General features: G+C 38.5%; 1 protein-coding gene across 1 annotated transcript; it reads left to right on the top strand.

Annotated features, from left to right (window-relative positions):
• Positions 1-1,773: 1,773 nt before the first annotated feature.
• On the top strand, positions 1,774-12,080 carry LOC124139836 (somatostatin receptor type 2-like). The gene is made up of 2 exons (XM_046507212.2): positions 1,774-1,932; positions 9,596-12,080. Exon 2 carries the CDS (start codon positions 9,968-9,970, stop codon positions 11,231-11,233), a length of 1,266 nt encoding a protein of 421 aa, XP_046363168.1. The 5' UTR covers positions 1,774-1,932; positions 9,596-9,967; the 3' UTR covers positions 11,234-12,080.
• Positions 12,081-13,355: the final 1,275 nt, after the last annotated feature.

Below are 13,355 nucleotides of genomic sequence, written 5' to 3' on the forward strand. Positions count from 1 at the left end.
AAGTTGGGTTTATACCTCTTTAAGCAGTATTTCAGCAACATCACGACAGGGGAAAAAAATAATGCTGATATTTGACGTGACAAGCGAATACTTTAACCACTAGGATTCAACAGGTAAAAGAAAAAAAAGTAAAAAGTAAAAGATGAGCTTTCAGCTCTTATTTATGCAAATATCAGCACATACTCATCCCACCTATTTCTTTATGACACGCTCACGTTATCCAAAGGGCAAGTACATGCATATCTACACATGACAGGCATATAATACGTGTACAGGATATATCATCGGAAGCAATTCCACTCGTTACAAGGTCTCCCTAATGCTAAATATGTTAACTACCGAGCCTAAAAACTCAATTACAGGACCAACTATTACGTGACACCTCCAAGTATATTATGGCTTCAACTTGTTACCCTCAGCACAGCGTCCAACAATATCACTGTTCAGCTGATTTGTATTAAAAAATCTTTCATTTGTCGTCAAGAAGTAACACGGCAGAAGAACTTACATCCATTACTTTTAACCAACATCTTTAGAACAGTCAACGATCCCTTCCAGCCATTCTTTGTAACTATGGGAATGATAATCTGTCAAGCCGCAGTCATCCCGCACCGTCACGTCCTGCCTGGTTACATATTCTGATCCAGCACACTATTTAATTAATATGTGCAGTTAAAGTGATATATTGAAGTTACCAGAGTATTTGATATATCCAGGGGACGACGAGATTAGTGTAGGGATGTTCAATGAGACTTCGCTCGTCTCTGTAACATCACATGTTTCCAGGGCGTTCACGGTAGTGCTTCTACTTGTACGTGTGAAAACGAGATTTCATGTTGGAAATATACATTGCAATATTTTCACACTGTGTACACACAGAACGATTCGAAAATGAGTTGTTATGTTCTAATTATAATGTCTAAAGATGATGTTAATGGCACTGATGGTGTCTCCAATCTCTAACGCAATGTCAAAGACACAAGAAACACAACTTTTGCCTAAATATAGATGTTTGTAGGTCGCGGAAAATCAGATATTTCTATGCTTTTACATTGCTATAAACGGCTTAGAAAATGTACCCTACTTTTAACAACATAGTCGCGCTATGAATAACATAGACGTCAAAAATATGCCGATAAAAGGAATGCATGGTTCCCATAGACGCTCACATTACATAAACTATCAGCAACATTTCAGTAAAATGACATATGGGCAATGTTTCGGAAAGATTTCATGTGTGAATGAGAAAAGAGAATCGTCCGATGTGATTTAAGCCTGACTCCACCTTTATTCAACAATGTCTGTCCAAGCCCTTAAAACATATGAAAACAACTGACTGGGACATAATAGGGAAATTGTTCTCTAAGAACAAAAGAATATCTCCCGAGCTTGTTCTACATCATAATCATAAATATGTATTGTTCCAATATTACTCATATATGATCTTTATTGATTCGTGTGCTTATTATTTTTCTCGCATTTCTCCGGAGTGTAATTCACGGAGAATGTGGCCTAAAGGCAGATTTCCCTTCTGAAATCTTTCTTATTGTCTATCAGCGACGTAGGGAATAAATAACACAACACTATACAAATCAATTCGGTCCTCTAGCTGTAGTTGTAACACGCTGTAAAGCCTGGCTCAAGGAGCGGGAAGACCTCGCCTTGGCTGCCTGCTGTGCATCTGTGTTTATCGCCAACACCGACAGGGGAGGCTATCCTCCGGTTGATGACGTCAGTCGCCCTCAAATGCTATGACGTTGGACGTAACAAGCCACGGTGGTTAAGGAAGGCCGTTGTATCTTGGGTCGATCACTTTTGCCTGCCCGGTGGAAGTAGCGCTTTGCTGCCACAGTCGCTCGCCAGTCGCTCAGTAGTTCTCCGACGCCAGCCACAGACAGGGCGGATCTTACATCAAAATATGATTGTCAACAGGTACAGACACATTTTGCTTAATAACTATAATGCAGAAAGTCGTATCATCTACTTTAAATATTTTATGTTGAAATTTAAGGACATTAAGCCTAGATATTTCAATGTATGTCATAATTTGATTGTATCTCAGTTGAAATGTATAAATCTATATTTACATATACTTTGTTTAATCTATATGAGACGTTGTGTGTAAATGTTTAAATGTAAAACGTATGCATATCTTTCGTGTTCATTATTGGAATGATAAATGCTACATAAAGACAGTATCCACCGTGGGATATGTGCGCAATACATGTTCCATGTGTCGACAAGACAGAAATCTTGTGAAAATGTGTTATCTTATTCTATATGCAATACAAGTAACTTTGTTAACTACCTTAACGCATTTAACCCCATTTCGCAAAGTTAATTCCGAAATAAGAATGGACAAACTAGGGGGTGGCGGGGTGGGGGGCTTATTATCGACATGTTCAGGTGTATGTATGTTTCTATCAACAGAAATTATTATTACACCTGATTTATTTCATTTGTTTCTAAAAAACTATGGGAATTAATATTTTGAGCTTGGATAATAATTTAGAATGCACTTTTCCGATTGCTCGCGGCAATGATAGAAGTGACCTCCACAGCACTCTATGTTCATATTTTCGGCTTGTGAGTACTTTCTGATTTCTGATTTCACATTTTCCGAGCTATTGTGCGTCCGTGTTATGTTCGTCGTTTGGAATTGAAACTTGAGATTTCTAAAAGATGCCCACATGGTGAAATATATATTCCATTTTATAAGAAAGTCAGTGTTTATATGATACATAGACTGGACAGGATATATACCTATGCCGTGAATTCGTATAGGTACAAATGACTCAAAAAGATTAACATAGAAGACTATTGTGAACATATAATGGGCTTTGAAACAGTTTCCGTATGCGTTAAAGGCGTTGGGTGTTGCTACATCATTCTTTACACCAGCGACATAACCTTGTCTGTTAATCCCGACACTTTCACAATGGTCCGATTTCGTCCATGTTAAAAACGGAATCCCGAGATCAATTATCCATTAATGGTCACCTACGTTTTCAGTGGGAGCAACCAGTATGTGTTTGAGCCTAAACAAGATACAAGTAAAATGTAGAGAATTTGAGACCAATCCACTGAATTACACAACTAGACAGTGACTACCTGCAGACGCGGTGCGGCCGTGCAACAGATTCTAAAGCGGCAAAATGCCTGTGGATACGTGACCAGAGAGAGCTTCTCTGTACCACGTCAAACTTTATTTAATCATTATCTCGGTAGTATCTAGACAGTAATCCTTATCTCGGGGGAGAGAAACACGCTATACATTTCGACGACTCTGGTGTTCACTTAATGTCAAATTTTGAAAGATACAAATAACAAATAGTTAGGAACTTGTTTTCCAACGTTCTTAATTTGTATCGATTCCGGCTTTCTTTCATTCTATCAGACACAGCAATCACACTGTGCGAAGGCATAGTTCTTTCCAGTCCAGTTATTGATTATCCTAGTGTAAGATTTCCCCACCTTCCTAATTAATAATGGTCGTCTCATATTACATCATTGCTTTGAAGCAGGTTTGACAAGTGATTGATTGCACGTCCAGGCAACCGCAGCATATAATGATGTAAACTTTACAACACTGATTAATGTGTCTATAAAGTCCCCTGCTCAAACATTCAGCTTATTCGACGTGCCGTTTAATTTGTTCATGTTGCAGTTGCTGTTCGAAATAGTGGTTTAGTTGATTCTAACTAAACTTACAACCTTTTTATAATACAAACGCCAGTTTAAGTGCGGTTGTTACGCCTATTCGTGTATGCAGATGAAACGAACATTTCATGTGTACATGCAATGTTTCCTTAGGAGTATGTTACAAGTAAAGAGGGTTGGTTTTAACACAAGCTTATCGATTCTGGCAACAGCAGTCAATCATTTCCATTAGCGACCGCACAAAATGTTCGCACACAAAATGAATACGTGTACATGTTAGGCATGGTATCGATACTAATTATTATATTAATAGAATGCAATAACCGATGATTCTGCTGCAAATTTAAAACGTCAAAAAGAAACCGTAGACATTGTTTGCGATATTTTATGCCATACTCTCATCTATACAGTACTATTTTTATTTCGTTAAAGACATTTAGTTTCAATTTGTTGCTATGTTGTGTGTCATTATATCCTTCATAGTGCCTCGAGGTCTTGGGTAGCTTCATTTTCGTCTTTATTCGAATCATAGGTAAAGACATCCTGATTGAAACAGTGTAATCTGTCAACCTTTACACGTGATCATGTAGCTCACCAACGTACAGTGATTTAAGCTGCGTCAGCAAATACGTACCGTAACAATGTCTATGACATTCAGCCGCGATTAAATATCAATACAGGCATGATAAAATGATAATTTAAGTAAAGGGCATTTATAATATAGAAATATGAAGCAATAATCAAATACAATGAACAGAAAGTCCACTCACTCATGTTACGTCCCATATATATATTCAACACCACGGACATTTTTATTTGTGTGTAAAAAATATATTATTTTCACAGAATACAAAATATCCGGTGCTCTGAATCTTTTTCAATAATCCATGGAACAACATTATGCATATAAACAGTACATGCTGGCCATGTCGTTGATACAACCTATAAGTAACATCCGTTATACTTGGTTCTGGAGGAATGGGCTGTTCAATTCAATATTTCGATGTAAGGCGACAAACGCGCTTTAACCAGACTTTGTGAGTTGATTTGTTTCAGTGAACATACTTGACTAACGAACGAAGCCGCACTTACATGTATGCACAAGCATAGCTTGTTTTTGCCAGTTGTCATAAATCTAGATCTCTCGTTGCTATGGAAATGGTGTTTTTCTTCAGTGGAAGTCAGAAATCACCCCGGCGGCAACTAACTGCGTTGAACCAGAGACAAAGCTAGGGTCGATGTGCCAGTTGAGATTAACTACGTGTATACAGCATCAGACGCCAGAAAAAAGATGAAATCCAGAAATAAATAATGGAATGAAGAAATGCACACATTTTTCACTGATATTGCATCAAATCAGACACTTTCTTGTGGAATATATAATAATTAGTCACGACAGTCTATTCACATATTTACTCTTACCTTTATATTGAATTAAGTTCAACCTTTAAGTGAGTGTCTGTTATTTGTTGTAAACCTTCTGTGCGCATCCAACAGGCACAAAAAAATGTTGAATGCTCACAGAGATAATCCCCTGAGTCAGAGATATTTTGAACTCGTGTAGTAGTTAATGTTCAATTGACGAACGTTGTTCGCGAACACGCACGCACCCGCACCTAAACACAGACACAGATAAACTACATATATTTCATGTAAAATGATAGACGGTTTCCCACCGAAGGATTCATGTAGCACTACGAATTAAAGCCAAAAACGTCATTACATTAAACACATTATTAAACATATACATATCTATGATGCAGACAAATTCCCATCAGGCTGCTAAAATGCAACTTTGCCTTAAATGTTCCACTGTAACGAGTGAAGAAATGAAATACACAATCTATAGTTGTTTTGAAGGCCGACCTCGCGTCGAGCTAACTGAAACTCATGGTAAATATGTTCATATCTATTGATCAAAGAGATTAGCAAATCCTGCTGTCCTTACCACCAAAACAGTATTACTACCAAATTCCCAATCGTCTGCAAAATAGTAAAAAAAAACAAAGAACAAGATTGTTATGAGGTCAAAGACTCGCATAATGGTCTGACATTATAGTAATAATACGCTTACGTAATGGAACATGTCTCCATGTAGTCGACAAGCGACCAGATGACCGTCTTTACAGACACGCCTTGACGCAGGCTTCAGCACTTGTGTTATGATCTGTAGGAAGTCAGTGTGGTTCATCTCATGAAGTGTATTGAGGACAGGCGATATGTCTGATGAGCTGTCCAAAACTACTGCGTTGTTATGTGCCACTTTTTTCCTTACGTACGTGCCTTAATATTATAAAAGTTTGGATTGGATTATACATCAAATTACTTTAACCATACACACACGTTGATCTGTAAACCGATGCCCTCAAGTTACCGAATTTCACTCTGTGAAAGATTCACATTAATAACTTATCACATCTTGCAAAATGACCACAGTAGTGCAATAGGTAAGTTTGATCATTGCATTTATTGACTGAAGGAAAAATGTCAAAGTTGGCTTCGCCGACTTATTAACTGAGAACTAACTGTGGATTTCGTATTGTTACTTAGTTGGTACGTATTTCATTTTAGGTTATTCTGAATAAAAGTGTTTTAAACTCCTACGTCTGTAAACCACATGTGCGTCTCTTTTCCTGTGTGGCCGGAAGATGTTTGCAGGTAGTGGAAAGGGAAATTGATAGCGATTTCATTTTTCAAGAAGCCATTACTACCTTACTTTCAGCACCTGCCTGCAGCGCTCAGCAGAAAAGTGTGTGGGCGCTGGTGTCACATTCTGCAATTGAAAATGAATTCATTACACCTGTTGTCTTAGATTTTATAGTAGTTGAATACTTTGTATTGATGGCAATGTAGTCGTAGGTAGTTTTAAAAAAACGTTTAACTAATGTAAATTTAGTTTGCATATCAGGAAATGTTGAACACCTTGTGGTATCGACGAATAATCTATCTTGCAACGCATTTAGCCATATACATGAAGGCTAAAAAGAGAGCACAATATGTTCAGAAACGATCTTTGGGAGCAGCAGTTGTTGGAAATCATTTGAAAGTGATGCCATATGTTCATTTAGTGAGTGAGTTTAGTTTTACGCCGCGCTGTGCAACATACCAGCACATTGTACCATGTGGGGAATCGAACCCGGCTCTTCGGCGTAATGAGCGAACTCTTTAACAGCCAAGCTACATAACTCCACCACAACCATCCCTCTCCCTACCTTCGTGAAGTAAATACTACTGTATAGTTATACACTGTCCACAAATGAACAAACGATATTGAAAAATGCTGTTGTGTGGTGTTTACATGTGTGATGTCTATTGAGCCAACGGTATTAAATTGTGTGTTTCTCATCTCCAGAGGGGTGAATATATATGGGGGGTTTTCAAAACCTGTATTACTTTTAGTTGCGAATACATACAATTGGAATGGTTACGGTATCGGCGTTGAGAGTTTTAAAGACGTTAAATGAGTAGGGTTTAAATGACAGGAAACGGCAGAGTTATTTACCTTCTTCGAGTATTCTTAAACTTGAATACAGCAGGAATCGTTTTATGAAACGGAAGTTCCTTAAATTATCTTTCCAGGGTTATTCAAGCGGGGGAGTTAGTCAACATTCAAACTTCCTTTTAGTTGAGCGCTAATTTAAAGGAATTTCAAACTCACAAAAACATGATGCTTTGCGAGGCAGTCAAAGATAAAGAAAAATGGCCTTTTCTGGCTACATCCTTTCTGGAATCTGTTTCATTTGTTTGTTTTAAAAACAAGAACTTCAAGATAAAATAAGTCATACCATGTACAATGATGTGTAGCGTGCGAGAACGATGACGTCACCCACTGGATTCGCACATATGTCAAAGTCACGATTTGAGTCAAGGTTATCCGAAAGTTACGTTTTGCATCTAGAGTCATCTTTAAGTATACTATCGTATTGGTTTCACAGGCTAACAACTAGAAGTGCCGAACGTATAATATTGATTATGTCCCCCTCGTGAATCTATGTAGTTTGTTCAAGGCCAAAAATTCCTGCTGGTCTCACCAGCATTGATTCTACCGCGACAGGTAATCTGTAATTGCGTGCAGCTCTTAAACAGGATACTCTGTAACTATCACACGTGGGACCTGTCTTGAACCCTGGGTGAGATGTCAAACGAACGCAAGCATTTGGTGACCCTCTTCCAAGCAATAATTCATCCAGTGAAAGGATGTAGTTGTATATTTACACTGTCATGTTGGTTTTGCATTTCACATTTCCTTATCCGCACTTCATCGCCCGTTTGGGCATCAAGATCTTATCATATCTCAATCTACGCGAAATGTCACGTTATTTGATTTGATTTCGTATTCAATTTATTTCACATTTTAAAGATTTTTACTAATGAAACTTATATGAATTGTAAACATAGTCAACACATACAGTATGCAATAATGTAAATATAGTCAAAACACACATTATGCAAACATTTATTCAACACAAACGGTATACAAACATGTAAATAGAGTCAACACAAACGGTATGTAAACACTTAAATATTTGGTAAACACAAACGGTAAATCAAACGGTAAATCAAACGGTAAATCAAGTCAACACAAACGGTATACAAACATGTAAATAGAGTCAACACAAACGGTATGCAAACATGTAAATAGAGTCAACACAAACGGTATGCAAACATTTACATGTAAATATTGTCAACTCAAACAGTATGCAAAGATCATGCAGTTGAAATGATAGGTTTCAAGAAGTGGTTAAGTAGACATTCTGGCAGCTTTTGATATATTGACAAAATTCCCTTTCGTTGATATAGTTCTGGTGCTTGTACATACCGTATCTTAATATTTGAGAAACGAACGTAATTCAATGACAGTTTTTTTGTCTTCCTATTGCTGTCTATTTTGTCCCATTTTACTATTGACATGATTTATTGAATAATGTTTATAACGAAATTGTGAACAACTTTAAATCGTTTGTGAGCATAGGAGATGTAGTTTGCGCGGTTTGTACCCGCTGCGCAAAACAGACACAAAGCTTCTGTCAATTTACAATTAGTAAATATTTGCAGCTGATGGACATATGATAAAAAACGGCCATCATGATAACAACTTTCAAAATACAAATGCATTTACTTTATACGGTATACCTTAGAATTAAGTTTTCACTGACCTTCGGCAAACCCTTCCTACAAATATACGTATATTAAGGAATAGACGTCAAGTACGTAGATGTAATGGAACACCCAGGCCATACTTATGTTCTAGGTTCACCAGTATATGATTAGCACAAGTATACAATCCTCTTTATGAATTAATGTGCATAGTGATCCATTGTAAAGGACACGGTTTGTGTCTCATTAGTAGCCCGAACGAATTTGGAACCAAATGTTGTAATATATATCTCTATCTCTATCCATGTCTATTCCAAACAACATACTTATTCAATCAAATATAAATACAAGTGTGGATAGGCCATTTTTCAGCTGTCTTTAAACATTGTCACCTGGTAGAGTTACTCTCTGGTTTTGTGTAAATATCAGGTTTACTAATATCACATCTCATGTTGATAAGGCTCTGGGTTATTACATGAAAAGCAAATATTCAGAGAGTAAATAACCCTCTAGAGTGTGCTCGAGAACGTGCCAGCTATAGTTCTGGTAATATGAGAAAAACAATCAATAGTGTAACCTGTAAATTACAGAGTTTTACTAACCACTATATGGACCTGTGTGACGTTTTATGGGCCCTAATGTCTCACGGTGTACTGGATTTATCATGATAGGCTCGATAAATATATTATAATGCCTGACTAGATGAGTGGCACCTGTTCCTTCCCAAAATGATTATAATTCCTTCGATTTGTTACAACGCAAAGGTTGTCACGGCCTGCTTTCGAGTATTATTGATATGTTTTATGGTTTAATTATGACTTCAAACATTGTTTTTCAGGGTTCTGGTGATCCGTTTAGTTTTGAGACGCCAACGTTTGTGAGAAGCTGGAGGATGGTATAGCATCAGGTCAATTGGCTGAGGTTGCCATAAGAGAGGGCGATGGAGACTCATACATTCAGAAATCTGGAATCGATCCCTCTATGAGTTGTTCGCCTCTGTGCTTTGTAAGGCAGGACGCAAGCTAACGGAGTCTGCTGTAGCGCCGTTACAATGTAAAACCGGAGAGCTGTGCACTGCGCGAAATGCCACATGAGACGAAAACTTGACTGAAATACAAAAGGAATCTTCTTTGGCTCTAAAAAGAGAAAAATACTACATCTGGATAAGATCTCATTTTCTCTACTTTGGAAGACGACTTGAACAAGCAAGATGAAAAACGTTTCATACCTCATCAGTTCGATGTCGCCTCTGGACGAGTCATCTCTACCACTCTGCGACCACTATGGCAATGAAACTGGACCAATTGGCAATGGAACTGGACCAATTGGCAATTCAACTCAACTGGAACGAATTCCCTATTACATGAAAGTCATACCCGTCATTCTTGCCATATGTTACGTGATAATCTGCCTGGTCGGCTGGTTAGGCAACGGGCTCGTAATCTATGTCGTCGTTCGCTTCGCCAAAATGAAAACTGTTACGAATATGTACATTCTTCATTTAGCCATCTCGGATGTCTTGTTCCTAGTCAGCTTGCCATTTTTAACTACGACAACGCTTTTAGGATATTGGGTGTTTGGCTTTGCCATGTGTAAGATCTACTTTGTGCTCTTCTCCATCAACTTATTCACCAGTGTATTCACACTAACTGTGATGAGCGCTGACCGCTACCTGGCGGTTTGCCACCCTGTTAGATCTGTCCGCTATCGCACCCCAAGAATCGCACTCATTGTGTGCCTGTGTATATGGTCCGTGTCCTTCCTTGTAATGCTGCCGATTATTCTGTATTCTACAACCGTTCCCCATCAACGATACAAGGACAGACAGACCTGCACGATCTCTTGGCCCGAAGGTCAGCCCATTCCAGCGGACAAAGCCTTCATCTGGTACACCTTCATCTTGGGCTTCTCAATACCCATATCATTGATATCTGTGTTCTATATCCTGGTCGTGCTCAGACTCCGCACAGTTGGACCGGCAAAGAAGTCAAAAGAAAAGAAACGTTCCCATCGTAGAGTGACGCGGATGGTGCTGACAGTAATGTCAGTTTATGTTGTCTGCTGGCTCCCTTACTGGGTATTTCAGGTGGAGATTACCTTCAAAACTGGACCACAAACATTAACTGCTTGGAAGATTGTATTATTTAACGCGCTAACAGTCTTGACGTTTGCAAACAGCATGCTTAATCCTTTCCTGTATGCATTTCTTAGTGACAATTTTCGGAAGAGTTTCATGAAGGCGTTTAAGTGCACATCTCCATCGGAGATCAACAAGTCCCTCTGCGGAGAGAATAGCATGTTTCCGAGGACCAGCCAGAGCTATGCCAAGAGTGTAGCAATGAATACTACCATTGATGAAAGAATGGAATTGTCAACATTTGAATCACAACAAAACTGTACAAGTCACGTTGTATGCGAACCAAATGATCAATCACTTCAAGACGAAAAAGGATGTTTAAAGCCAGTTGCACTCTGAGACCATGTACATTTTGTTCTCGTATACCCTTTGTGCGATCATATTACTCTCCGTCAATGTTTACGTGGAATTAAACCAGCGGCGTGTTTCACCTTGTGGCGTTAATTGTGGTGGTCTTACTGCCGACCTACTCAGACCTATGTCAACACTGTTTTTATTAGGGCAAGCAGACGTAAACCTTATTGTGTACATGCCTGTTGAGTTTTCCGATCAGTGAGTTGACATTGTCAACAACGTGTGGAACTATTTCACGCCGCCAAAGGTCTATCCAGTAGCGTCAGTGGGCGCTCAGAAGAGAGAAAGCCCGATCAATAGACGCTTATGAAAGGTGACAGATAACTGTTGAGCGCTGGAATACGTCGGTGTACGTAAGACACTGATCAAATTTGGCCTTTAGAGTCATACTATCAAAACAGGTAATTGTCCAGAAAGAAGCCTTAATGGAGTCTAGATAGCTTGGTGGCGCTTGTCTGATGGGTAAATAGGTAGAATGCCGTAAAGGATCCCTGCAACTTGTCTTATTCCCGGCAATGTATGCCTGTATAGTCATTACAACCTCGTGTTTAAATGTGCGTCAGGAATATCAGTATAGATTATTATTGAACAAGTATTGAAATTGTGTGTAATATATATATTCTTCAATTCACGTCATGCCATGATGCCGCGGTGGCTGCTACCTTGTTCGTGTTTCTGCATGACGTTTCTACAATAGCGAATAAATGATTGTTGTTTTGTCTACACTGAAACTATGTATTATCATTATGTTATTGTTTTGCATTGGCTTTGTTGTGTTCTTCCGATGGATGTTATCATGTGTTACTTCTATGCATAAATGGGGTGAATATTAGAATGCGTTGGTCTTTTGATGGTTTTTGCAGAAAACAAATGTAACAGACGAAATTCATTTTAGTTATCTTCAAACTGATTTGCATATACATGTAAAGAGTACTCATAATGACTTTCATCTTTGCTTAATATCTACCTCTAAAACAAAACAGGACCGCCTCCGTTGTCTAGCGGAAGGTCCGGGGTTCAATCCCCGGCCGCGTCATACCAAAAAACGTTAATAGATGTTACTTGTTGTTACCCTGTCTTGCGCTCGGCATTAAGGGGCTAAAACAAGGACTGGATGGCTCGGAGTCAGTGTACTGTGTCTGAGTGGGGTATTCATGTTAAACTGCGGCATGGTATCTCAGTGAGCTAGCACTATAAATCAGCATCAGCCCGGCCTAGTACAATCGGCCACACACACGTGCATGCACGTAACTATATAAGTGCAATAATCTTGGACGCGACGTTAAACCCAATTTCACCTCACATCTAAAACAAAACACTGTTGCATAATACGAAAATAATATTTTTGAAAAAGCATGTTCATCATACACCTTTTTAACTGTTTTATACTGAGACGGTTTACTAATGTGCTACTGTGACCAATTGGGGATGCGCAGATGATTTTCAAACTTTGCAGATCAGTTTTTTGGTAATTCATATATATCTAGCCAAAACCTGAAGATGCATCGTCACGCGAGGCGTCATGCACTCCGGACATCGATATATTAACCAGTTTTTTCATCGTCGTCGCCAGGTGATTGTTACCATATCCTGCTGGCTACACCGTATCAACTACATGATTGGGTGTATACCTTAAACACGGAATATATTAACCAGATGAATTTCCCTCCCTGAGGTTCTGATTATATTCTTTATATCAGGAAACCGATGCATTTATTAAATTGCTATTTCAAATCATATTTCTGTGAAGGTTCAAGTAATATAAAAAATATCGAAAAAACGATTTCCAAGGAACTTTAGAACCTCATACTATTTCATGATACAAATCATTTTTGATGCACTGTTAACATTTGCAAATACTATATGTTTACTGGTGGACAGATGGGTTTGAATGTTTGAACTCAATTCCTGGATTCCAGGAGGTTCTGTGTGATACATATGGCCGTGGCAAAAGGTGGGAGAGATCCCACAGAAGACTGAGTGAGTGAGGTGTTAACTCAGTTATTTCACCTGAAAAAAGATTACAATTTGTTTTTGTTTGAGTTTAAATTTATATTGTCCTTTTGCCAGGGTTAGTGATTTGACATTAAGTTCTACATGACATACA

The sequence above is a fragment of the Haliotis rufescens genome, unplaced genomic scaffold (assembly GCF_023055435.1).
Source record: "Haliotis rufescens isolate VD_foot unplaced genomic scaffold, xgHalRufe1.0.p SCAF_28, whole genome shotgun sequence".
Lineage (NCBI taxonomy): Eukaryota > Metazoa > Mollusca > Gastropoda > Lepetellida > Haliotidae > Haliotis > Haliotis rufescens.